General features: G+C 45.6%; 1 protein-coding gene across 1 annotated transcript in view; it reads left to right on the top strand.

Moving 5' to 3' along the window:
* Window positions 1-25,864, top strand: part of kiaa0513 (KIAA0513 ortholog) — a 231,748-nt gene that overhangs the window by 65,417 nt on the left and 140,467 nt on the right. The window contains exons 2-3 of the mRNA XM_063067280.1: window positions 15,824-16,278; window positions 22,254-22,353. Coding sequence (XP_062923350.1) covers window positions 15,950-16,278; window positions 22,254-22,353 — 429 coding nt within the window. The 5' untranslated portion in view covers window positions 15,824-15,949. The remainder of the gene's footprint in view (window positions 1-15,823; window positions 16,279-22,253; window positions 22,354-25,864) is intronic.

The raw sequence follows: 25,864 nt of genomic DNA on the forward strand, positions 1-25,864 counted from the left end.
TCTGTACTCTCTCAACCTTGCTTATATCTTTCCTGTTGGTAGGTGACCAAGACTACACAAAATACTCCAAATTAGGCCTCATCAATATCTCATACAACTTCAACATAACATCTCATCTCCTGTACCCATTACATTAATTTGTGAAGGCCAATGTGCCAAAAGCTTTCTTTATGATCCTATCTACCTGAGACACTTGTCATTGTAACACTGTAACAGTTAAAGAACCAGCAGAAATGGAAAACACCTTTAAGTCTGGTATTGCTGTTATCATAAACTATTTTATTAGTAACTACGCAATACAGTAATATAAAATCAGATAAATCCAACAGGTTAGCAAAGTTCATGAATATATGTGTGGAAATATAAAAACCAAGCTTCTTCAAGCCTAGGGGGTAAATGGATACAGCTTATGATGGGTAAATGAAATCAGTTCAGTTCGTGGTATTGAGTTGAGTAGTGATGGGGAGAGAGAGATGTTTAGTTATTCAGGGAAGTTGATGCTGTCGATTCTTTGTTGTCCTCCAAAATCATTTAGAAGTCACCGAATGTGACCACTACAAGGAGACCGTTTTCTGTGGTGGAGTTATCAACCCAGACGATGGTTGAACACACCAATTACTTCCCACCGGTCACAGCTTTTCCACACTGCGAGAGCCGCTGATCGATTCTCCTGATCGATCCTCCAAAAACCCCACTTTTCTGTGGGCATAACAAAGCTCATGCAGTGTACAAAACTGTGTGTGTCTAACAACCAGCTGACCTTGTATTTATCTCACCATGCTGAACACCAGCTGTCCATCAAGTCGCTCCTCCCTTCTCTCTCTGTAGGAACTCAGAGGCTGACAATGTCCTTGCAGAAATCCCAAACAAACCGTGAGCAGTCTTCGCCCCTCTCCCTTTCTGTAACAAGCTGTTGGTGCTGTACAGCTGCACACTCTTTTTTTTAAATGTACAGTCCATAAGGGATAATTCAGGATCCCATCGCACACTACTTTCAACAAATTATGGACCTGTATTTCATTTGTTCTACCACACTCCTCAGTGACCTACCGTTCATTGTGTAAGACCTACCCTGGTTGGTCCTATCGAAGTTAAAAACCTCACACTCGTCTTCATTAAATTCCATCTGCCAGTTTTCAGCCCATTTTTCCAGCTGCAGAGATCCCTTTGCAAGCCATAATAGCCTTCCTCATTGTTCACTACACCCCCAGTCTTGGTGTCATCCACAAATTTGCTAATCCAGTTAATCACATTATCATCCAGATCATTGATATACTGTAGGTAACAAACAACAATGGCCCCAGCACCGATCCCTGCAACACACTACTAGTCACAGGCCTCCAGTCAGAGAGGCCACCCTCTATTACCACTCTCTGGCTTCTCCCACAATGCCAATGTCTAATCCAGTTTACTACCTCATCCTGAATACTGAGCGACTGTACCTTCTTGCCCAGCCTCCCATGTGGGACCTTGTCAAATGCTTTGCTAAAGTCCATGTAGGCAACATCCACTACCACTTCATCCACTTTCCTGGTAACTTCCTCACAAACTCTATAAGATTGGTTAGACATGACCTGCCATGTGCAGAGCTGGCTGTACTTCCTGAGGAGGCTCCGGTCATTCACCGTCTGCAATACTGTATTGCAGATGTTCTACGACTCAGTGGTGGCCAGCATTCTGTTCTACACTAGTCTGCTGGGGCAGCAGGGTGAGAGCAGCTGACACCAAGAAGATCAATAACCTCATCAGGAAGGCTGGTTGTGCTCTGGGGGTGGAACTGGATTCCCTGGTGGTTGTGTCGGAGAGGAGGATGCTGTAGAAGCTATGGAGCACTATGGACAATCCCTCTCATCCCCTCCATGACAAACCAGAGAAACAGAGGAGTACTGGGGTGCAGCACTGAACGCCACAGGAGATCCTTTCTCCCCATGGCTAGAACACTCTACAACTCCCCCTCCTCAAGTATGCAAGTATCTGCTTTCATTGCACATCTGTATTTTCCACTGTTACTTTTTAATGCACATCTTGTCTTTTTCGTACCTCAGTGCTTAACATTTTGTACTTTGAGGTATATAATTCTGGCTGAGCATCCTTGCAACAATAACTTCCTTAGTGTTAAGTAGTTTTGTAAATACAGATGGCAAAAAATTGTTGATCAGATGTGTCCCAGACCCTGGCACCCAGGAGGCAACAGGGGAATCTTGTTTTCGCCCACAGAAGCTCCTGTCCATTCCCCTAATGTATAATGTACCACTGCAGCTTATCACAGAAACAAACAGACTCTCTGTGCTGTTCCAGCTATCTTTTCAAGTCTACGATTCTGGCTGAAGAACCTTGTCCCTGAAGACCAAAAGACCATAAGACATAGGAACAGAATTAGGCCGTTCAGCGCAGACCCCACTCAACCCCATCCACTTGTCTTCTCACCGTGTCCTTTGCTGCCCTGACTGATCAAGAAGCTGTCAGCTTTCGCCTTAAGTATACCCACGGACTTGGCCTCTGTGGCAGAGTATTCCACAGATTCACTACTCTCTGGCTAAAAAAAAAAATCCTCCTTACTTCTGCTTTAAAAGGTCACCCCTCAATTTTGAGACTGTGCCCTCTAGTTCTGGATTCCCCCACCACAGGAAACACCCACTCCATATCCACCCTATCTACTCCACTCTTAATCTTCATGTTGGTGTGTAAGCAAATTTAGTAAGCAAATTTCACATCATATAAAACTCTATTGAGTCTCTATGGACTGCAGAACTATCAAATTCTCCAACGTTAGCTAACTCGCCCTTTTTGTTCACATTCAAACTGGCCACTTCTGTCTGTCATTGTCATTGTAGTTTCCTGTTTTTCTGTATAGTTTGGCCTTTGTGTATATCCCCAAGCCTTATCAGCACAAGACAGAGAAAGATAATCTGACTTTACCTTCTCCTCAGCTGGCACATTAGAATCAGAATCAGGTTTATTACCATTGTTATCTGTCGTGAAATTTGTTGCCTTATGGTAGCAGTGCAGTGCAATACATAAAAAAATTACTATAAGTTCCAATAAGAAATTTATATAAATAATAATTAGTGCCAAAAAGTGAGGTAGTGTTCATGGTCTGTTCAGAAATCTGTTGGTGGTGTTCCTGAAGCATTGTGTGTGTGTGTGTGTGTGTGTGTATTCAGACACCTGTACCACCCCCTCGATGGATGGTAGCATTGAGAAAAGGACATGTCCTGGGCGTTGAAGGATGGATTCTGTCTTCTTGAAGCACTGCCTTTAAAGATATCCTCGATAGTGGGGAGGCTAGTGTCCATTTAGGAGCTGGCAGAGATTACAACCCTCTGCAGCTTTTTCCAGTCCTGTGAATTTGCTCCTCCATACCAGATGGTGATGCATCAAGTCAGAATGTCCTGCACAGTACTTTTGTAGAAACTTGCGAGTCTTTGAATACCAAATCTCCTGAAACTCCTAATGAAATACAGCCTCTCTGGTGCCTTCTTTGTAATTGCATCAATATGTTGGACCAGAATAGATCCTCAGAGATGTTAATACAGAGGATTCTCACCCCATCAGAGAGATTCCCTGTGTTTCACAAGTGACTTCCTCACCTTCTCTGCGATCTGAAACGCTTATTTTCTCCACATTTTCACTGCGATCCCAGACCTGAAATGTTAAGTAACGCTGCCTAACTTACTGTGTTTTTCCAGTGGCATGTTTAGTTCTAAACATCTACCTGTGGTGGGGGCATGAGTGGCCTTGGGGAAGAGGTGGGCATTTCTGAGTATCCTTGGAGATGGTTCATTTGAAGCATTGGTGCCCACATGTCTGACCTACTGAGTAAATCCCCCACCTCCTGCTTCTGATCACACTAACATCCATTTGGACGGAATGTCGAAGTCGGTATTCCTGATGACCACTAGTTTGCATTGATGCAGAATGTGTCATTGAAGGGCAGTGCTGTGTCTTCCCTGATCTAATCTAGGATGTTAAAAACAGAAATCACAGAGTGCATAGCAGGACAACTAAGCTGCTTTCAGCTGTCTTCTAAGCTCAAGCATGCTTTCATTTGCACCTATTAATTATGGAGACTTGGCAAATTGTACTAAGCATAAGGCATAGCAGCAGAAATAGGCTATTCGGCCCATCGAGTCTGTTCTGCCATTCCATCGCCCCATTCTCCTGCCTTCTCCCCATGACCTTTGACACCCAGACTAATCAAGAACGTATCAACCTCTGTCTTAAGTATACCCAATGACTTGGCCTTCACAGCCTTCAGTGGCAATGAATTCCACAGATTCACCAACCTCTGGCTTAAGATATTCTTCCTCATCTCTGTTCTAAATGGATATCCCTCTATTCTGAGGCTGTGCCTTCTGATCCTAGACTCCCCACTATAGGAAACTTCCTCTCCACTGCACACTATCTAGTCCTTTCAGTATTCAGTAGGTTTCAATGAGATCCCCCCTCCCTAAACACTGAAAGTTTAACTGAATGGTTAAATTGGATAGAAAATTATAAAGATTCCAGACACAGAACTTTATCTAAATAAATATTCCTATCTGGCAGTTAATCTGTCACCATCTTGTCAGCAATTGGGATGAACTTTATTGACTAACTTTATGTGCCTTGTAAAAGTATTCATCCCCAACCCTTTGTTCACATAAATGAGTATTTCAACAGGGAATTGATCAATTTAATTGACAGTTTTTATTTGTGAATCGCATGCCCCTTTTTTCACAATAGAGCCCAAAAACAGGGAAAATTGTGAACAAACGAGAAAATCTGCAGATGCTGGAAATCTGAGCAATACACACGCAATGCTGGAGGAACTCAGAAGGCCAGGCAGCATCTATGGAAAAGAGTACAGTCGAAGTCTTGGGCCGAGACCCTTCGGGAGGACTGGAGAACTAATGCTGAGGGGTGGATTTAAAAGATGGGGCGGCGGAGGGCAGAGAGAAACACAAGGTGATAGGTGAAACCAAAAGGGGAGAGGGGATGGAGTAAAGAGCTGGTAAGTTGATTGGTGAAAGAGATACAGGGCTGGAGAATGGGGAGTCTGATAGAGGACAGAAGGCCATGGAAGAAAAAAGAGGGGGAGGAGCACCAGAAGGAGGTGATGGGCAGGCAAGGAGATAGGTGAGAGAGGGAAAAGGTGATGAGGAATAGTGAAGGAGAGGGGGTTGGGGGGTTTATTATTGGACGTTCGAGAAATCGATGTTCATGCTATCTAGTTGGAGGCTATGCAGACGGAATGCAAGATGTTGTTCCTCGAACCTACTTGTGGCCTCATTGCGATAGTGGAGGAGGCCATGGATAGACATATCTGAATGGGAAGTGAAATTAAAATGGGTGGCCACTAGGAGATCCTACTTTTTCTGGTGGATGGAGCATAGGTGCTTGGTGAAGTGGTCTCCCAGTCTACGTCAGGTCTCACCGATAACAGTGTAAACGTAACTTTGCTGGATCAAATAACGACAGCACAAAAAGATCGTTACTTATCTTTTCACCCATTTATTTCTTCGAGCTCAGCCGGTGAGTGAACTTGGACCCGACATGAGGGAGAGACCCTTTCGCATCTCCCCGGTGGTTCTACAAGTTCACTGCCCGATGTCAGAATTGTCAGAAGTTTTAAGGCCACAGATACAAAAGAACAATCAATTGATTACCATTCTGGCCAAGTCAATGGACTATTGATACAAAAGTACAATCAATTTGTTAGACACTCCAGCCACCTTAATTAAAGAAAAGAATATCCTGCTTGGTTTGCTAGAGCCACAACTTAATTACAAAGATAAGAACATCTGTCAAATTTATGCTTGAATTAAGAAAGCAATGTTCTAATTTCCATCAGGTACTGCCTTTTGTCAAAATCAAAAGGTGTGAAAAGCCCAGAGACATCTATGTGGATCTGGGCAAACTTTAATCATTTTGCTCCAAAGAAGGCAGCTGTGAGACATTATTCAAACACACTGCAGTCACAGACATAGTCAGTACTGAATTCATTGTTTACAGGAATCTTGAGAATCCCCCATTCCCTTAAACTTTATCAACAGGAGGCCACACCGGGAGCACTGGACACAGTGTATGACCACAACAGACTTGCAGGTGAACTGTCACTTCACCTGGAAAGACTGTTTGGGGCTCTGAATAGTAATGGAGGAGATGTAGGGGCAGGTGGAGCACTTATTCTGCTTGAATGGATGAGTGCCAGGAGGGAGATCAGTGGTGAGGGATGAATGAACAATGGAGTCATGTTGGGAGTGATCACTGCTGAAAGCAGAAAGTGGTGGGGCAGGGGGAGGGAAAATTTGCTTGGTGGTGGGATCCTGTTGGAGATATCGGAAGTTCCGAATAATTATGTGCTGGACGCAGAGACTGGAGGGGTGGTAGGTGAGGACAAGAGGAACCCTATTCCGAGTAGGTTGGTGGGAGGATAGAGTAAGAGCAGACGTGCATGAAATGGAAGAGATGCGGCTGAGGGCAGTGTTGATGGTGGAGGAAGGGAAACCCCTCTCTTTAAAGGAGGACATCTCCTTTGTTCTGGAATGAAAATTGTGAAGCATGAGAAACTAAAGATTAAAAAAATGTAATGTCAGCAGTCCAAAAGTATTCATCCGCCTTTGCTCAGTACCTAGTTGAACTGCCTCTTGCACCTATTACGGCCAATAGTCTTTTTGGATAAATCTCTTAGCTTTGCACAATGTGATGAAGCAACATTTATTCGTTCCTCCTTGGAAAATTGCTCAAGCTGTGCCAGGTTAGTTGGGGAGAGGCGATGAACAGCAAACTTGAGATCTTGCAAGAGATGTGGGCCTGTGGCTGTGACATCAATTGCTATGAAGTGCTTCGAGCGATTGGTTATGGCACCCATCAACCACAGCCTACCGGACCACAACCTACCAGTCAACGTCAACGCTTTGCAATTTGCCTACCGGAGCAACAGGTCAATGGCAGATGCCATCTCTCTGGCCCTACATTCCTCCTTAGAACACCTGGAGAATAAAGACGCATGTGTAAGGCTCCTTTTCATTGACTACAGCTCTGCCTTTAATACCATCATGCCAAATAAACTGATTCCTAAACTCCGGAACCTGGGCCTTAGCACTCAGATCTGCAGCTGGATCTTCAACTTGGTCACAGACAGGACCTAGGCTGTAAAAATAGGGGACAAGCTCTCCTCTACAATCACTCTGAGCACTGGTGCCCCACAAGGCTGTGTACTCATCCCCCTGCTATACTCACTGTACACCCATGATTGTGTAGCCAAGTTTCCATCGAACTCAATATATAAGTTTGCTGATGACACAACAATTGTAGGCCGTATCTCGGGTAATGATGAGTTTGAATACAGAGAGGAAATTAAGAACCTGGTGGCATGGTGCGAAGACAATAACCTATCCCTCAACATCAGCAAGACGGAGGAATTGGTTGTTGACTTCAGAAGGAGTAGCGGACCGCACGACCCAATTTACATCGGTGGTGCGCAAGTGAAACAGGTCAAAAGCTTTAAGTTCCTTGGGGTCAATATCACAAATGACCTGACTTGGTCCAACCAAGCAGAGTTCACGGCCAAGAAGGCCCACCAGCGCCTTTACTTCCTGAGAAAACTGAAAAAATTTGGCCTGTCCCCTAAAACCCTCACAAATTTTTATAGATGCACCGTAGAAAGCATTCTTCTAGGGTGCATCACAACCTGGTATGGAAGTTGTCCTGTCCAAGACCAAAAGAAGCTGCAGAAGATCGTGAACACAGCACAGCACATCACACAAACCAATCTCCCGTCCTTTGACTCACTTTACACCGCATGCTGTTGGAGCAGTGCTGCCAGGATAATCAAGGACACGACCCACCCAGCCAACACACTTTTCGTCCCTCTTCCCTCTGGGAGAAGGTTCAGGAGCCTGAAGACTCGTACGACCAGATTTGGGAACAGCTTCTTTCCAACTGTGATAAGACTGCTGAACGGATCCTGACCCGGATCTGGGCTGTACCCTTCAAATATCCAGACCTGCCTCTCAGTTTTTTTGCACTACCTTACTTTCCTTTTTCTATTTACTATTTATGATTTATAATTTAAATTTTTAATATTTACTATCGATTTGTACTCCAGGGAGCAGGAAGCACAGAATCAAATATCGCTGTGATGATTGTACGTTCTAGTATCAATTGTTTGGCGACAATAAAGTAAAGTATAAAGATGTTCAGTTGGGTTAAGGTCAGGATTCTGACCGGGTCACTTGAGGACATCAATTTTCTTCATTTGAAACCACTCCATATTTGCTCTGGCATTGTGCTTTGGATCATTGGCCTGCTGAAAGACAAACTTCCTCCCCAGTTTAAACTTTCTGGAAGAGGTGCTCAGTTTTTATCCAGGATCTCCCTGTATTTAGCAACTTTCATCTCTCATCAATCCCGACCTGAATTCCAGTCCCTGCTATTGAAAAGCATTCCCATAGCATGATGTTACCTCCATCATACTTCCAGTAGGGATGGTGTCACCTGGCTGATTTATGCCCACATACTGTTCAGTGTTGAAGCCAGTAAGTTCCACTTTAGTCTCATCTAATTACAAAACCTGCTTCCATATCTTTACGGCATCTTCTAAGTGACACTTTGCAAAGTCTTTACGAGCAAGGGTAGGCTTTTTATTTTAGCCAGGGTTTCTTCCTTGCCACTTAGGCCTTAGAGATTATGGAGCCATAAACTTCATCTCTAGTTGCAGCCACTGACTTCTGCTGCTCCCTCAGTGATTGTTGGCCTCACAGCCCCTCTAAGTGCCATTCCTCTCTGGCAGTCTGACTTGGGTAGTGTGGCTGTAGGTTCATATTTTTTTCCACTTTTTCACAATGGAATACACTGAGCTCTAAGGTATCACAAACAGGAGAAAATCCGCAGATGCTAGAAATCTAAGCAACACGCTCAAAATGCTGGAGGAGCTCAGCAGGCCACGCATCATCTATGGAAAAGAGTAAACAGTGGAAGCTTTGGGCCGAGAAGGTATGTTCAGTGCTTTTGAAATGAGCTTATGCCCCTCCCAGATTTTGCTTCTCTATTATCATTTCCCTGACTTGTCGTGGATGCTCTTTTGGCTTCATTTTGATTTGTTCTATTGAAAATCTACCATACTGTTGGGGATGAATACTTTTTTCAGCCTCACAATTTTGATTTTTAATTTTAGTAATTTTGGAATTTTTCTTTTGACTTGATGTGACACACAATGTTCTGTAGACTTAAAAAATTCTACTTCAATATATTTTAAATTTAGAAAAGGCAACAGTAAAATGTGAAAATAGTTGTGGGGGCTGAATATTTTTTCAGGGCACTGTATTATCTTTTACAGAGAGTAGTTGATGCATGGAATGCTCTGCCAGGACTGGTGGTGGAGGCAGTTACATTAGGGGAAATTAAGAAACTCTTCGACCCAATGGCCTGTACCCAACGGTTTTAAAGGAAGTGGATGAAGCAGTGGCCCATCAGTTGAAATTTTTCAGAACATATTAAATTTCACAAGAGTACCCAAAGATTTTAGAAACAGTCCATGTGACTCCCTGTACAAATTGGGGGGAAGACAGAAAGCAGGGGCTATAGGGCAGTTTACCATCTATTGGTGGCAGGATGCTGGAGTCAGGTTGGGACATTGCTTTGTTAGACAACGTTCATATGATGTTGTCTGGAATGGAGGGTGTGACCATAAAGGGCCGTGGATAGTCCGTCTTCATTCCAGGCTGGATAATCGAGAATTAAAGGGCACAGGTTTAAGATGAGAATGGGGAAACTTAAAGCAGATCTGGGGGGTAAGTTTTCTACTCAGAGGGTGATGAGTATCTGGATTGAGATGCCGGAGGAAATGAATGAGGCAGTTGCAATTACAACTTTCAAAAGGCAGTTGGATGAGAAAGGCAAATGGGATTAATGTTGACAGGCATCAGGGTTAGCATAGAGAAGTTGGGCTGTAGGGCCTTTTTCTCAATGATTCTGTGGGAATGGTGGGACAGGCTTCTTCTGTACCTACGTACCATTGATTTTTCCTCCTAGTTCCTATAATAGCTTGTGTTTGTAAATCAAAGTAAAATCTGTTTTGGAGCAACATGCAGTTTTCACTTAAAATTACTCTTTTGCAATCTCCTTCCCTCCTCCTAACTTTATCATTGTGCAACAGTTTGTTGAGTCAGACAGGTGATGTATTTGTGCAACAGTGAAACTCTTGAGTTACAACCTGTTGAATTCCAGCTTGAACTCTCTTCTCCCACTCCTTTTTAATTGGTTTATTGTTGTCACAGGTACTGGGATAGAGTGAAAAGCTTGTCTTGCATACTGTCCATACAGATCAGGTCATTACACAGTGCATTGAGGTAGAACAGTAACGGAATGCAGAATGCTGCAGGAACTCAGCAGGTCAGTCGGCATCTGTGGAGAGGAATTAACAGTCGATGTTTCAGGCGGAGACCCATCCTCAGGAATGGGACAGAATGTAGAGTAAAGTAACGGCTACAGAGGAAGGGCAGCACAGATAAACAATGAAGTCCAAGATGATAATGAGGTAGATTTTGAGGTCTAGTTCAATTTATTGTACTAGGGAAATAATCGTTAACAGTGGGGTTGAAGCCGTCCTTGACCTAGTGATATGTGTTTTTCAGGCTTTTTTATCTTCTGCCCGATGGAAGAGGGCTGAAGAGAGAATGATGCTGCCTAGTTTACTGAGACAGTGAGAAGTGTCGGCAGGGTCCATAGTGGGGAGGCTGCTTTCTGTGATGTGTTGATCTGTGTCCACAGCACTCTGCAGTTTCTTGCAGTCATATGCAGAGTAGTTACCATACTAAGCTGTGATACACCTTGATAGGTTGCTTGGTGTTTAATGTGATCATCATCCCTGAGAAGCTGGTGGGTAAGCTGTCCTCGTTGGATCTCAACACCTCTCTCTGTAACTGGATCTTGGACCTTGACCGAAAGGCCACAGTCAGTCCACATTGGCAGCACCATCTCTAGCTCCATCACACTGAGTGCCGATGCTCCCGCCAGGGCTATGTGCTCAGCCTGCTGATACGTGACTGTACCGCTAGAACCAGTTCAAACCAAATCATCAAGTTCGCTGATGACAACAGTGGTTGGCCTCCTCAACAACAACGACGAGATGGCGTACAGAGAGGAGATAGAGTGGCTGGTAGAATGTTGCGAGCACAACAACTTGGGTCTCGATGTGGACAAGACCTAAGAGATGATTGTGGACTTTAGGAAGGTACAGGCTGACCAGTCCTCATTGCACATACATTGCTCCTCCATTGAGAGAGTTAGGAGCACTAAGTTTCTGGGAGGGCACATTGGATGATCTCAACTGGTCTTCACCACCATCTCTTTGGTCAAGAAAACACAGCAACGTTTCCATTTCCAGCAGACATTGAGGTGAGCAAGACTCCTCCCTCCCCACCTCCCATTTTAACCAGTTTTTACAGGAACATCCTGACCAACTACATCACTGTCTGGTACAGGAATTGCAAGCCGCCTGACACAAGTCTTACAAAGGATTGCAAGGACTGCAGAGAGAATCGTCGGGGTCTCTCTTCCACCCACCAGAGATACTTACCAGTAGCGTACACAGGGCTCTCAGCATTGCCAATGATCCGCCCCATCCATTCAACTATCTTTGACCTCCTATCATCAGGGCATTAGGGACAAGCACTGTTAACATGGGAAATGGTGTCTTCTCCCAGGCCGTAAAACTATGGAACTCCCTGCCACCACCCAAGTCTCATTACGTATCAAATGCCAGTAGTATTATAATGTTTGCTTTTTAACTTGTATCGTAAATGAATATTATTATTTTTCTATTTATTTGTGGTAATATTATTTCATTATATGTGTGAGTAATCAGTACTGGGATATGCACCTTGGTCCGGAGAAGTATTGTTTCATTTGGTGGTATACATGAGTACATCCTCAGCAGCAAAATAAAGACAACAATTATCATTACTTGTAACGTGCATTTAAACAGTTAAGTATACCATGAAGTACATTGTTTATATCAATGGCCAATACGGTTTGAGCATGTGCTTTGGCAGCCCATAAGTATCACCAGGCTTCTGGCACCAATGTAGTGTGCCCACAACTCACTAACCCTAACTGTATGTATGTCTTTGGAATGTGGTAGGAAATAATAATAATAATAACTATTGATCTCGAGTGGGAAATTCTTTTGTTACAGCAGCAACATTTAAAAACACACTTAGCAGTGTGCAGACTTAACTAATAATAATGTACAGAATAATAATATACATAATGTACAATAATAATGTATGAAATAATAAAGCAGAGATTATTGTACTCCTGTCGCACAGAGATGGGCTGTTGTATATGTTTATTGCCTTTGGTAGGAAAGGTTTTCTGTAACAATCCTTGTGACAACAGAGCTGAGTAAGTCTGTTTGAAAAGGTGCTCCGCTGCTTATTCAGTAGGTCATGGAGAGGATGTGCCTGATTGTCCATAATGGATAACAGTTTGTTCAGTGACCTCCTCTCCACCACCAACTCAAAAGAGTCTGGGTTGTAGCCAAGGCCGGATCCAGTCTTCCTGATGAGTTTATTTAGTCTTTTTGCATCACCGGCACTGATGCAGCAAAGAAGACAGCATTCACTACAGCAGACTGGTAGAAGATCTCCAGCATCCTGCTGCGCACATTGAAGGATCTCAGCTTCCTTAAAAACTCGGAGCACCCGGAGGAACCCCATGCAGTCACTGAGAGAACATACAGACTGCTTATAAACAGTGGTAGGAACTGAACCCCTGATGGCTGATGCTGTGAAGCGTGTCGTTAGAGTGACGCTAGGCACAGCAGTGTCTGTACAGAAGGTAACTGACAGGAAATGATAAAGTAGTGGTGGTGGGGTTATGGAGGGGTGGGTTAGTGTTGATCAGCCTCACTGCTTGGGGAAGGTAACTGTTTTTGTGACTGGCGGTCCTGGTGTGGATGCTATGTAGCTTTCTCCCTGATGGGAGTGGGACAAACAGTCTGGGTGGGATCGTTCCTGGTGTTACTGGCTCTTTTCCAGCACCTTTCACATTATTTATCCTTGATGGTGGGTAGGCTGGTGATGTGGTAGGCCATTTTGACTACCCACTGTACAGACTTCTTGTCTGCCACAGTGCAGTTTCTATATCATGCAGTGATGCAGCTTGTTAGGATGTCTGCACTGCGCATCTGTAGAATTGAGGACCAGGAGGAAGCATGCCTAGGAACAAGCTGTACAGGGCCGTAGTGAGACTGCATTCAATTTATTGTGTACAGTGTGGTCTCCTTATCTGAAAAGGACATGACAGGCAGTCCTTGGGGTTGCACAAGTACTCCATTTCTGAGAACTGTCTGTCAGATGATTTCTCACAGTCAGAAGCATTCCTTTTCCTTAGTAACCAACTTCATAGTGCTCTACATAACTGAGGATAATTCACCCTCACACTGCCCATAATTAAACCTGACGGATTCTATACTGTATTCAGTTATTAATGCACTCCACAAAAGGCTTTTACTATCTTGAAAGATGCCTTTAAAATGTTGGTGTTGTCAGATATCTGTAAGCCAGGCCATCGCTGACCTGATGAGACCCTGAACTTGCTATAGAGCAGGATGAGCTAAGATTCTCCAGGTTGCCTCCAGAGATGCCAGGTCTTTCGGATGAGCAGAAACCGGGCAGGCTAGGCTGGTCTTCTCTCAAGTCTTGAAGAGTGAAGGGAAAATATTTACATCAGGCTGCTATTTATCGACTACAGCTCTGTGTTTAATACCATCGTACTCTCAGGACAAAATCAACAAGCTCTGAAACCTGGGCTTCTGTACCTCCTTCTGCAACTGGATCCTCAACTTCCTCACCTGGAGCCGACAGTCTGTGCAGATCCGAAGTAATATCTCACTGACAAGCAATACTGGCATACCTCAGGAATGCTTACTGAGCCCACTGCTCTACTCTCTCTACACCAGCGGTCCCCAACCACCGGGCTGCAAAGCATGTGCTACCGGGCCGCGAGGAAACGATATGAGTCAGCTGCACCTTTCCTCATTCCCTGTCACACACTGTTGAACTTGAACATAGGGTTGCCAACTGTCCTGTATTTGCCAGGACATCCCGTATATTGGGCTAAATTGGTTTGTCCCATACGGGACTGCCCTTGTCTCATATTTCCCCCGCTAAGGTAGAGCGTTCCTATGAAATCTTTCGTGCCGAAATGGCGTAAAGCGCAGAAGCAATTACCATTAATTTATATGGGAAAAATTTTTGAGCGTTCCCAGACCCGAAAAATAACCTAACAAATCATAACAAATAACACATAAAACCGAAAATAAGTAACACTAACATATAGTAAAAGCAGGAATGATATGATAAATACACAGCCTATATAAAGTAGAAATAATGTATGCACAGTATAGTTGGGAAGATAAAGGCAAAACCGATTTGTGGGGGAAATAATCGGCACGTCACGCATGTGCACACAGGTGCCTGCGCGAGGCTTCATGGTCATGGTAGTCTTTCCTGGGGTAAAGTGTCCCGTATGTGACTGCTACTTTTGTCCCTTATTTGGGAGTGAGGAAGTTGGCAACCCTAACTGTAAAAGACATGTTGAGGTGAGTTTAACCCTACTTGAATACCCCCCCCCCGCCCCCGGGTTGGCCGGTCCGCGAGAATATTGTCAATATTAAACCAGTCCGCGGTGCAAAAAAAGTTGGGGACCCCTGCTCTACACTACAACTATGTGGCTAGGCACAGTTCAAACCCCATCTATAAATTTGCTGATGACACAACTATTGGAGGCAGAATTTCAGGTGGTGATGAGGTGTTTAAGAGTGAGACAGATTAGCTGGTTGAGTATAACAGCCTTGCACTCAATGTCATGAAGACCAAGGAATTTATTTTGGACTTCAGGAAGAGGAAGTTGAGGGAACACACAACAGTCCTTATCGAGGGATCAGAAGTGGAAAGGGTAAGCAGTTTCAACTTCTTCGGTGATGCGATTACAAAGAAGGCATGACAGCAGCTATTTTTCATTAGGAGCGTGAGGAGAATTGGTATGTCATCAAAGACACTGTGGGGAGCATTCTAACTGGTTGCCTCACGGTCTGGTAAGGAGGGAGAGGGGCCACTGCACAGGGTTGGAGAAAGCTGCAGAAAGTTGTAAACTCAGCCGACTCTGTCATGGGCAGTGAAGACACCTGGTGACACCTGTCACCCAGTGAGGACCCCTTCAAAAGGCATTGCCTCATTAAGGACCCCCATCACCCAGGATGTGCCTCTTCTCATTGTTACCATCAAGGAGGAGCTACAGAAGCATGTAGACACACACTCAACATTTTGGGAACAGCTTCTTCCCCTCTGCATTTGATTTCTGAATGGATTATGAACCCATGAACACTACTTCAGTATTTTCCCTTTATGTTTGCACTACTTAATTTTTAAAAATTTATACTTCTTGTAATTTTTCAATTTTTGATTATGTATTGCAATGTACTGCTGCCACGAGACAACAAATGTCACGATATGCCACTCTGATTCCAATTCACTTATTGCATGCTATGTACTGATGGTAGGTTGAGCTTTATGCCAATCCTGGTTAAAACAGGAGGACACTCTAGTAGGAGCTTCAATCTGTATCCAAGCCATGCTGTACCTGTCTGGGTTGGTTTAATGGACAGTGCCAACATCCTTTGTTCTGGTCCTAATCTATGCAATCTCTGCCAGGAATATGGAAGTTTTTCATCCCCCTAACTATAACTTTTATTGAAGATTGCACTGTAGCAGGTATGAATTGAGGGCCTCTGGTACAGACAGTATGATCTAATTTCATGTACTTTGTTTAACAGCAAGTTTCGTGTTCCCAAGTGCTGATCATGGAACCTGTGCTGATGTACATTGGATTTCTGGACTCCTGGCTGGTTTAACAAGCTTCCTGCACCCTTTGTTTTTTCTGCATTTACACTCTCAGCAGAATGGGGACCCAGGAAATTCCTGTTGAGAATCTTCAAGACGTTGATTGTGATGTGAACAAGGATGAGCCCCTGTCTTTGCACAAAGCTGTTGGCACTGGTCACATCCAGCAGAACAATGGGATGGGCAGAACCGGGAGTGATGGCACCAACTCTGCTGACAGCGATCTGGAGGGTTCCCCAGTTAGCACGTCATGGGACAATTCCAAAAGAACCTCTTCCGTCGAATCCCTTTCTTCACATCAGAGCCTAGATGCGGTGTTGGAGGATGAGACTGCATCGGAGTGCAAAGAATTCATGAGGGGATATGTGGAAAAAATTTTCACTGGGAGGTGAGTGATGAAAAATATTATGTTTGTGCAGAGCAAGAGCAAGGGCAGAGTCATATGATTAGACATTCTCAGTGAGTCGTGGTAGTCACCGTAGACAGCTTGCAGTGTGGAAGCTATGAACAGAGTCTGCTGAGATGAAAACCTGCACACACAAAAGCCCAGGTGCAAAAACAAAGTCTCTCCTGTATGTAGGAATCCCGATCAATTACTTGCACGAATGATCAGCCATATTCTCACAATCGATCTGATACCTTTCAGAAATGGCCGTCACCACTGTGGGATAATGGCCTGCACCATTATCAGGTGCATAGAGTGCACGGAGTGACGGGGTGTAGAGGGTGCAGGGTGACAGAGTGTGCAGGGTGATGGGGTGTACAGGTGGGGTGATAAGGTGTACGGGGTGTACAGGGTGTACAGGTGCGGTGATAAGGTGTACGGGTTGATGGGGTGTACAGGTGAGGTGATAAGGTGTACGGGGTGTACAGGGTGATGAGGTGTGCGGGGTGACGGGGTGTACAGGTGAGGTGATAAGGTGTACGGGGGGTGCGGGGTAATAAGGTGTACACACAGGACTTTCCCAGGGCAGAAATGGCTAATAGGAGGAGGCATAATTTTGTGATTGGAGGGAAGTATAGGGGGATGTCAAAGGTAGGTTATTTACACAGGGAGTGGTGGGTGTGTGGTATGTACTGTCAGGGTAGTAGCTGAGCCAGATACATCAGAGGCATTTAAGAGACCCTTAGACAGACACATGGATGAAAGAAAAATGGAGGGCTATGTGGGAGGGAAGGGTTAGATTGATCTGGACTATGTTAAAATATTGGCACAATTTTGTTCTATGTTCTATAACCTTATTGTAACCAAGGTTACCAATATCATCCTGTTCCATCCAACAGTCCAGCATCAATCTGACTGTGGCTTGGATAGGTTACTGGTGGAAGGCTTGTAGTTGGGAGAGAAAGCCAGCACCTGGAGCCAAGCCCAATGTGCTTGCCCACTGATGGATTGGTGGGGAGTAAATGTACTCCAGCAAAAATCTTTTTAAAAACTACAGAAATTGGAAGTTTGAAATATTTTTTTAATAAGGAGCGATTGATGGCTTTGGAGGTGTACTTGCTAGAGTTTAGAAGAATGAGGGGGGATGTCATTCAAACTTTTTGAATATTGAACGGCCTAGGTAAAGTGTATGTGGAGAGGCACAACTCGTTTGCTTGCGGGGGTGAGTGCACAGCCTCAAATAGAGGGAGATGAGGGATTTCTTTAGCCAGAGGGTGGTGTATCTATGGAATTCATTACTGTGGATGGCAGTGGAGGTGATCATTGGGTCCAAGTGGCAGGCAGTTGAGGGCTGTGGCTGGACTGACTGCCTGTCCCTCTTCCGGAGATATGTTCGTGCCTGGGTGCCCTTGGAAAGGAGTGGTCGTGTCACAGGGTGCAGATGATTGGAGGGTGACGAGAGCATGGGACATGGTGAGGGGGAAGAGGAGAACTCTTTTTGAAGCCAAGATGGCGGACTTCCTTGACCCCAGCACCGAGTCACAGCTCGTCTCTGTGGAGGACATTCGGACGTTCGTGAAGGACTACAGGAGGAACTTGTTGAAGGCCCATCTGGCCACTGATCGATGGTTGGGTCTGCAAGGGGTCGTTCAGTCTATCCGCACTCTCCTCCAAAAGAAGGGGAAGGGAGCTGAAGTGACGTGCAAGGAGAGGTGCCAGTTTAAGAGAATCCTGGAGTTCCTGGAAAAGGGTTGTTGGGTGATGACGGGAGAAGGCTTGAGGGAGAGCTCTGCTCCTTCTTCCATGGGTTCTGGTGAACAGTCCCAATAAGATGTGTCATGAAGTTAAGGGTAGCAACCCTTAACGTCAATGGCAGTAGGGGGCTCTCCATAGATTCCATCATCCCTCTGTCCTCCGGGATGGCGGATATGTGGTAAGCTTCCTGCTGGAAACTCACATCGTTCCAGGAGACGAATTCACCGGACTCCAGGAATGGCGAGGGAGGGGGAGTCCACATGAGCCACCCAGCTCCACTTCCAGCGGCATCTTGTTGGGCCCTTCTTTCCAGCCTGAGATTTTGCAGATTCAGGAGCTCGTGCTGCTTCACTTTGCCATCCGCCGAAATGGCAAGTTGATGCATTTTGTAAAAGTGTACACCCCTGAGCCAGCCTGATGCAGATGTGCCTGTTCTGAGAGGTGTCTGCATTGCAGAGGTCCATAGATCGCAGTGAGTACCTTGTCCTGGGAGGCGATTTCCCTCGAAGATAGGGATCGCACTGGCCCCCATCGTGGTTGAGCTTGTAAGAAAGTTAAGGGAATTGGTTGTGTCCTCTGTTTGGTCGATGTCTGGCGGAGTCTTCACCCTAACTTTGTGCTTTCTCAAGGAGGTACAGAGGGGTGGAGGCTCGCGGATCGATGAACTGTACACCTCCAGGGCGCGTGTTTCCCAGGAGACAGCTGCCTCCGTGCGCCAGGTTGCACTCTCGGACCAGCACCTGGTGTGAGTGCTGTCTGCATGGGTGGGGTCCGTGTCTGTGTACTGGCATTGCAACAACCAGCTCTGGAGGACAGCTGTTTCCAGGATCTGTTCCGGCAATTTTGGAGGACCTAGCAGGAAGAACAGGGGAGTTTCCCCTCCCTGAGGCTTTGGTGGAAAGTGGACAAGGCTCACATCTGACGTTCTGCCAGGCTTATGCTCATGGGCAGATGTCTGGGATGACTGGCTGCACCATGGCCTGATATGGAAACACAATGCCTTTGAATGGAAAAGCCTACAAAAGGCAGTGGATACAGTCCATCTACCACAGGCCATGCTCTCACCTCGCTGCTTGAGAAGGAGCTGACCAACGTAGGGTCCTGGCTAGGGCCGATTAATGGACATCACCCCTCTGGGAAGAGTACAAGAGGAAGAAGGCATCGCCGAGGCACCTGCAGCTTGAGAGATCCCAAGGCGCTTACCTGAGGTCGTGGGTCCAGATGCTGCAGGCTCTGGACCATGGCTTGCCCTCCTTCTGTTCTCTTGAGAAGCGAAGGGGTGTCCGCAGACAGCTCATGGAATCGCTGGCAGAGGATGGCTCCACAGTCAGAGATCCGGTGAGAATTATTGCGGAAGTCTATTTCTTTTATATGGCTGTCCTGTGCAGTGAGGATGCCCGCTGTCTCTGTGCGAGGACTTACGAAGGGTCAGCCCTGGGGATGCTGAGTGGCTAGATGCTCTGCTATCTTTGGAGGAGCTGACCGAGCCCTCAACCAGCTGCAGAGGGGCAAGTCCCCAGGACTGGATGGATAGAGAGTTGAATTTCTCCTAGGAATTGATTATGCCAGGGTATTGAGGGAAAGCCTGGTGATGGGTGAAATGCCCCTCTCCTGGGGCACAGAGCTGTTGTAGCCCTGCTACCAAAAAAAAGAGGATTGCTATTGCCTAGAGTGTTGGCACCCACCATCTCTCCTAAGTGCGGAGTATAAGATCTTTGCCTGGGCAATGGCCAATCGTCTGGCTCTGTGCAGGCCAAATGATCCACCCTGATCAGTCCTACATGGTCCCAGGGTGATCTATCCAGGACATTAGCCACCTTCTCTGGGATCTGATTTACCTGGTCTGTCAGTTGCCTTTCTCTCCCTTGACCAGTAGAAGGCATTTGACAGGATGAACCACAAATACCCTTTTGGGACTCTGCAAGCATTTGGGTCTGATTGTTGTACACTGCTATAGAAGGCCTCGTTAAGGTTTATGAGTCCCTGACAACATGCTTGTGCTTGGGGGTGGGGCGCATTTTGGGTGCAATTGTGTTCTGTCTGCATGGAGTCATTCCTGTGCCTTCTCCATAACTGTTGGATACCTAAGGAGCACTGGACTAATTGGTGGCATCCGTTAGTCTCGTGAGACCATGGATCTGTGCCTGTAAAGATATACCATCACTGACCTTCATGAAATTCTGGGGATCTCCCATCCACTGACACGAACCCCATAGCTCCCTCACCCCACACCTCCCGTTTCTACCTCCTACATAAGATCCACAAACCTGCCTGTCCAGGTAGACCCATTATTTCTGCTTGTTCCTGTCCCACTGAAGTTGTATCTTCATACCTCGATTCAGTTTTATCCCACCCTCCAGCTCCAGCTCACCTTCCTACTTACATCCATAACAGATCACATGCTCTTGACCTTTTCAAAGGTTTCAACCTCCTTGATCATCTTATTTTCACTACCGATGTCCAGTCCCTGTACACCTCCATCCTCCACCAGAAAGACCTCAAAGCTCTCCGTTTCTTTCTGGACACCAGAGCCAACCAATTCCCCTCCAACACCACTTTCGTCCATCTGGTGGAACTGATCCTCAGTCTCAATAATGTCTCTTTTGGCTCCTCCCACTCCTTTCAAACAAAAGGTATAGCCATGGGCACCTGCTTGGGTCCCAGCTATGCCTGCCATTTTGTGGGCTACGTGGAACAATCTATCTTCCAAGCCTTTACTGGTAGGCAGTGGAGGCCAATTCTCTGGATTCTTTCAAGAAAGAGTTAGATAGAGCTCTTAAAGATAGTGGAGTCAAGGGATATAGGGAGAAGGTAGGAACAAGGTACTGATTGGGGATGATCAGCCATGATCACAGTGAATGGCGGTGCTGGCTCGAAGGGTTGAATGTCCTACTCCTGCACCTATTGTCTATTGTCTACTGTCTACTCACTAACTGAGATTCTACGAACAATGGTTGTATTGCCAGCCATAGATGGTATTTGAGCTATGCCTAGCCACACAGTCATAGGTATAGAAAGAGTAGAGCAGTGGGCTAAATGCACGCCCCTGAGGTGCACCATTGTTGATCGTCAGCGAAGAGGAGTTGTTATCACCAATCCACACAGCTTGTGGTCTTCCAATTAGGAAGCTGAGGGTCCAATTGCAGAGGGAGGTACAGAGGCCCAGGTTCTGCAACTTCTCCACTGTTCTCCCTCCTAGCATTTATCCTTGAAAGTGGAACATGTGCTGCACCTGCCCCTACACCACCTCTCTCACTACCATTCAGGGCCCCAAACAGTCCTTCCAGGTGAGGTGACACTTCACCTGTGAGCCTGTTGGAGTCATATACTGTGTCCGATGCTCCTGGTGTGGCCTCCTATATATCGTTGAGACCCAACGTGGATTGGGAGGCCACTTCGCCGAGGACCTATGCAACATCCACCAGAATAAGCGGGATCTCCCAGTGGCTGTCATTATAATTCCACTTCCCATTCCCATTCAGATATGTCAGTCTATGGCCTTCTCCACTGTCATGATGAGGCCATATTTAGGTTGGAGGAACAACACCTTGCATTCACCTGGGTAGCCTCCAACCTGATAGCATGAACATCGATTTCTCGAACTTCTGGTAATGTCCCCCCTCACCATTCCCCATTCCCTTTTTCCTCTTCCACTTTATCTCCTTGCCTGCCGATTGCCTCCCTCTGGTGCTCCTGCCCCCCCACCTTCTTCCATGGCCTCCTGTCCTGTCCCCTTCTCCAGCCCTGTATCTCTTTCATCAATCAACTTTCCAGCTCTTTACTTCATCCCTCGCCCTCCCAATGTTGCCTATTACCTTTCTTCCTCCCCCCACCTTTTAAATCTACTCCATCTTTTTTTTTACCTCCAGTCCTGCCGAAGGACCGAAATGTAGACTGTACTCTTCCCCATAGATGTTGCCTGGCCTGCTGAGTTCCTCCAGCATTTTGTGTGTGTTGCTCGGATTTCCAGCATCTGCAGATTTTCTCTTGTTTGTTTCAGACAGTAATAATTATATTTTAATTTGAATTTATTTACTATCTTGTAAATACTTGATGTTTGTACTTTGTGTATTTTCTATGTAAATACACTTTTTAGTTTTGTTTAAAGAAGATGAAAGGTGTGATGCTGAGGAAGATTCACACTGTGGGAGGGCTAGGCTTTGTAGCAGGGGATTGCTATCCTGATATGCCTCATCCTAACTATGGTCATTGTTTTGTTGCAGGGAGGAGATTGGCCAGGAGGAAAAGGCCCGGTTTGGGGAGCTGTGCTCAGAAGAAAACAATCACGGCAGAGAGTGGTTTGCGAGATACGTTAGTGCTCAGGTGCAGACAGTTGGTGGCTTAGTAGAAGATTACAAGTTGTGATTGTGCTAGACATATTCTGGCTGTAGGTTCTGGGCTTCGGTTATTGCTGGGTTTTGACCATAAGAAGACATAGGCCATGTCTAGGCCTAGAATTAGGCCATTCAGCCCATCATGTTTCCTCTGTCATTCAATCATGGCTGACCCTTTTATCCCTTCTTTAGCCCCACCTCGGCCTTTTCCCCATAGCCTTTGATGCCATGTCCAATCAGGAACCTGTCGAGCTCTGCCTTAAATACACCCAACGACCTGGCCTCCACAGCTGCCTGTGGTAATAAATTCCACAAATTCATCACCCTCTGGCTAAAGAAATTTCTCCACATCCCTGTTTTAAATGGATGCGCCTCTATCCTAAGGCTGTACCCCCTTGTCCTAGACTCCCCACCATAGGAAACGTCCTTTCCACATCCACTCTGTCTAGGGCTTTCAACATTCAAAAGGTTTCAATGAGATCCCCTCCCCCTTCTTCTAAATTCCAACAAGTACAGACCCAGAGCCAAAAAACATTCTTCGTATGAGCAAATAGTGAGGTAGTGTTCATGGACAGTTCACAGATCTGATGGCAGAGGGGAGGAAGCTGTTCCTGAATCATTGAGCATGGGTCTTCAGGCTCCTGTACCTGTAGGCTGGCTGGTGGCACAATAGCATCAGCGCCGGACTCTGGAGCGAAGGCTGCCGAGTTCGAATCCAAGTCGGGCCACCCCCGAGCACGCTTTCCATCTGTGCCGGGTTGAACGTCGAGCTAGCCACTCGGCCTCATAAAAAACAAGGGTCGAGTCAGGAATGTTCACATCGTGACCCGGTTAATCCAAAAGGAGACCAATCCTTACACCATGCGCCAGACAAGAATGGCTGACTGTCTGGTGCGACACGCTAAAAAAAATCTCTTCCCTGATGGTAGCAATAAGAAGAGGGCATATCCAGGGTAGTGAGAGTCCTTAGTGAGGGTGTTAAGGTCTGATGTTCCTCTTCTACACTCTCCAGGTGATAACATCATAAATTGTCCAAGCTTGCAAATTTAGTTATTCTGTCTCAGCAAGTGTTGTGGTCCAGCTGACCTCCAGTCGTCTATTCCAGGGAACACGGGGTATTCTGTCCTCCAAGATCTTTTAATTGCATTTATTTATTTAGAGATACAGCACCGAAAAGGCCCTTCCAGGCGTTGAGCTGCACTGCGCAGCAACACCTCAACAACCCCAATTTCACTCTAACCTAATCACAGGACGATTTACAACGACCAGTTAACCTACCTGGTACGAGCTGTAATAGAGTTGCACTGCTGTGGTGCCTAATTACATTTGTATATCTGCAGGGAAAGGGTAGGAGTCAGACAGTTTGAAGAGCTCATTCCAAGAGCTATCACTGGCCTGTGGGACTGTATGCTTAGCTTGGTTGTTTGATTTTTAAACCTTTGTCACTGAAGCCTGCACCACATCTATTGAAATTCTGATCCTAAATAACACTGGATGATTTCCCAAAGAATATGTAAATGCAAGAAGTGGACTTCAGAGCAGGTAGAGCTGACTCCAGCACCTCTCACCTCTGCCACTGTCTGTGTTAAGTTTGCACTTTCCCTTTAAACACTGCAGGCCATTTAGACCACAATTCCATTGGACTGATGTAAATTCCCCCAACTAGTACAGTTGGATGACAGGTAAATTGGGGAGTCCCATCCCACAATACTGACTATTTATTCTCCTCCATAGGTACTTCCTGGATTCCTCGTGTGCGCGTGTGTGTGTGTGTGTGTGTGTGAAATTTGTGGTAGCAGTACAGTGCAAATACATAACATCACTAAAAATTACATAATAAGGAATAACGAGGAGTAATGTATTCAGAAATCTGATGGCAGAGAGGAAAAGCTGCTTCTGAAACATTGAGTGTGGGTCCTCGGGCTCCCTGGTAGCGGTAATGAGAAGACAGCATGTCCTGGGTGGAGAAGGTCCTTCATCACCACCTTGAGGCAACAGGTTGTGAAGATGTCCTCGATGGTGGAGAGACTTGTGCCCATAATGGAGCTGGCACTCTCTGCACCAAACAGTGACGTAACCAGTCCAAATGCTCTCCACCATACATCTGAAGAAATTTGCTAGGGTCTTCAGAAGCAGAATCAGGTTTAATATCACCAGCATATATCATGAAATTTGTTAACTTAGTGCGTCAGCAGTACGATGCATTAGGTGATAAGTATAGAAAAAATAAATGAATTACAGCAAGTATATATACAGTGGCATGCAAAAGTTTGCACACCCCGGTCGAAATTTTTGTTACTGTGAATAGCTAGACGAGTAAAAGATGAACTGATTTCCAAAAGGCATAAAGTTAAAGATGACACATTTCTTTAATATTTTAAGCAAGATTACTTTTTTATGTCCATCTTTTACAGTTTCAAAATAACAAAAAAGGAAAGGGGCCCGAAGCAAAAGTTTGGGAGCCCTGCATGGTCAGTACTTAGTAACGCCTCCTTTGGCAAGGATCACAGCTTGTAAATGCTTTCTGTAGCCAGCTAAGAGTCTTTCAATTCTTATTTGGGGGATTTTTGCCCTTTCTTCCTTGCAAAAGGCTTCTAGTTCTGTGAGATTATTGGGCCATCTTGCATGCACTGCTCTTTTGAGGTCTATCCACAGATTCTCGATGATGTTTAGGTCGGGGGACAATGAAGGCCACGGCAAAGCATTTAGTTTGTGCCTCTTGAGGTAGTCCATTGTGGATTTTGAGGTGTGTTTAGGATCATTATCCTGTTGTAGAAACCATCCTCTTTTCAACTTCAGCTTTTTTACAGACGGTATGATGTTTGCTTCCAGCATTTGCTGATATTTAATTGAATTCATTCTTCCCTCTACCAGTGAAATGTTCCCCGTGCTACTGGCTGCAACACAAGCCCAAAGCATGATCGATCCACCCCTGTGCTTAACAGTTGGAGAGGTGTTCTTTTCATGAAATTCCGCACCCTTTTTTCTCCAAACATACATTTGCTCAATGCGGCCAAGAAGTTCTATTTTAACTTCATCAGTCCACATGACTTGATTCCAAAATGCATCAGGCTTGTTTAGATGTTCCTTTGCAAACTTCTGATGCTGAATTTTGTGGTGAGGACGCAGGAAAGGTTTTCTTCTGATGACTCTTCCATGAAGGTCATATTTGTGCAGGTGTCACTGCACAATAGAACAGCGCACCACCACTCCAGAGTCTGCTAAATCTTCCTGAAGGTCTTTTGCAGTCAAACGGGGGTTTTGATTTGCCTTTCTAGCAATTCTACGAGCAGTGCTCTCTGAAAGTTTAATTGGTCTTCCAGACCTCAACTTGACCTCCACCGTTCCTGTTAACTGCCATTTCTTCATTACATTGCGAACTGAGGAAACGGCTACCTGAAAACGCTTTGCTATCTTCTTATAGCCTTCTCCTGCTTTGTGGGCATCATTTATTTCAATTTTCAGAGTGCTAGGCAGCTGCTTAGAGGAGCCCATGGCTG

Source organism: Mobula hypostoma, chromosome 14, assembly GCF_963921235.1.
Source record: "Mobula hypostoma chromosome 14, sMobHyp1.1, whole genome shotgun sequence".
Lineage (NCBI taxonomy): Eukaryota > Metazoa > Chordata > Chondrichthyes > Myliobatiformes > Myliobatidae > Mobula > Mobula hypostoma.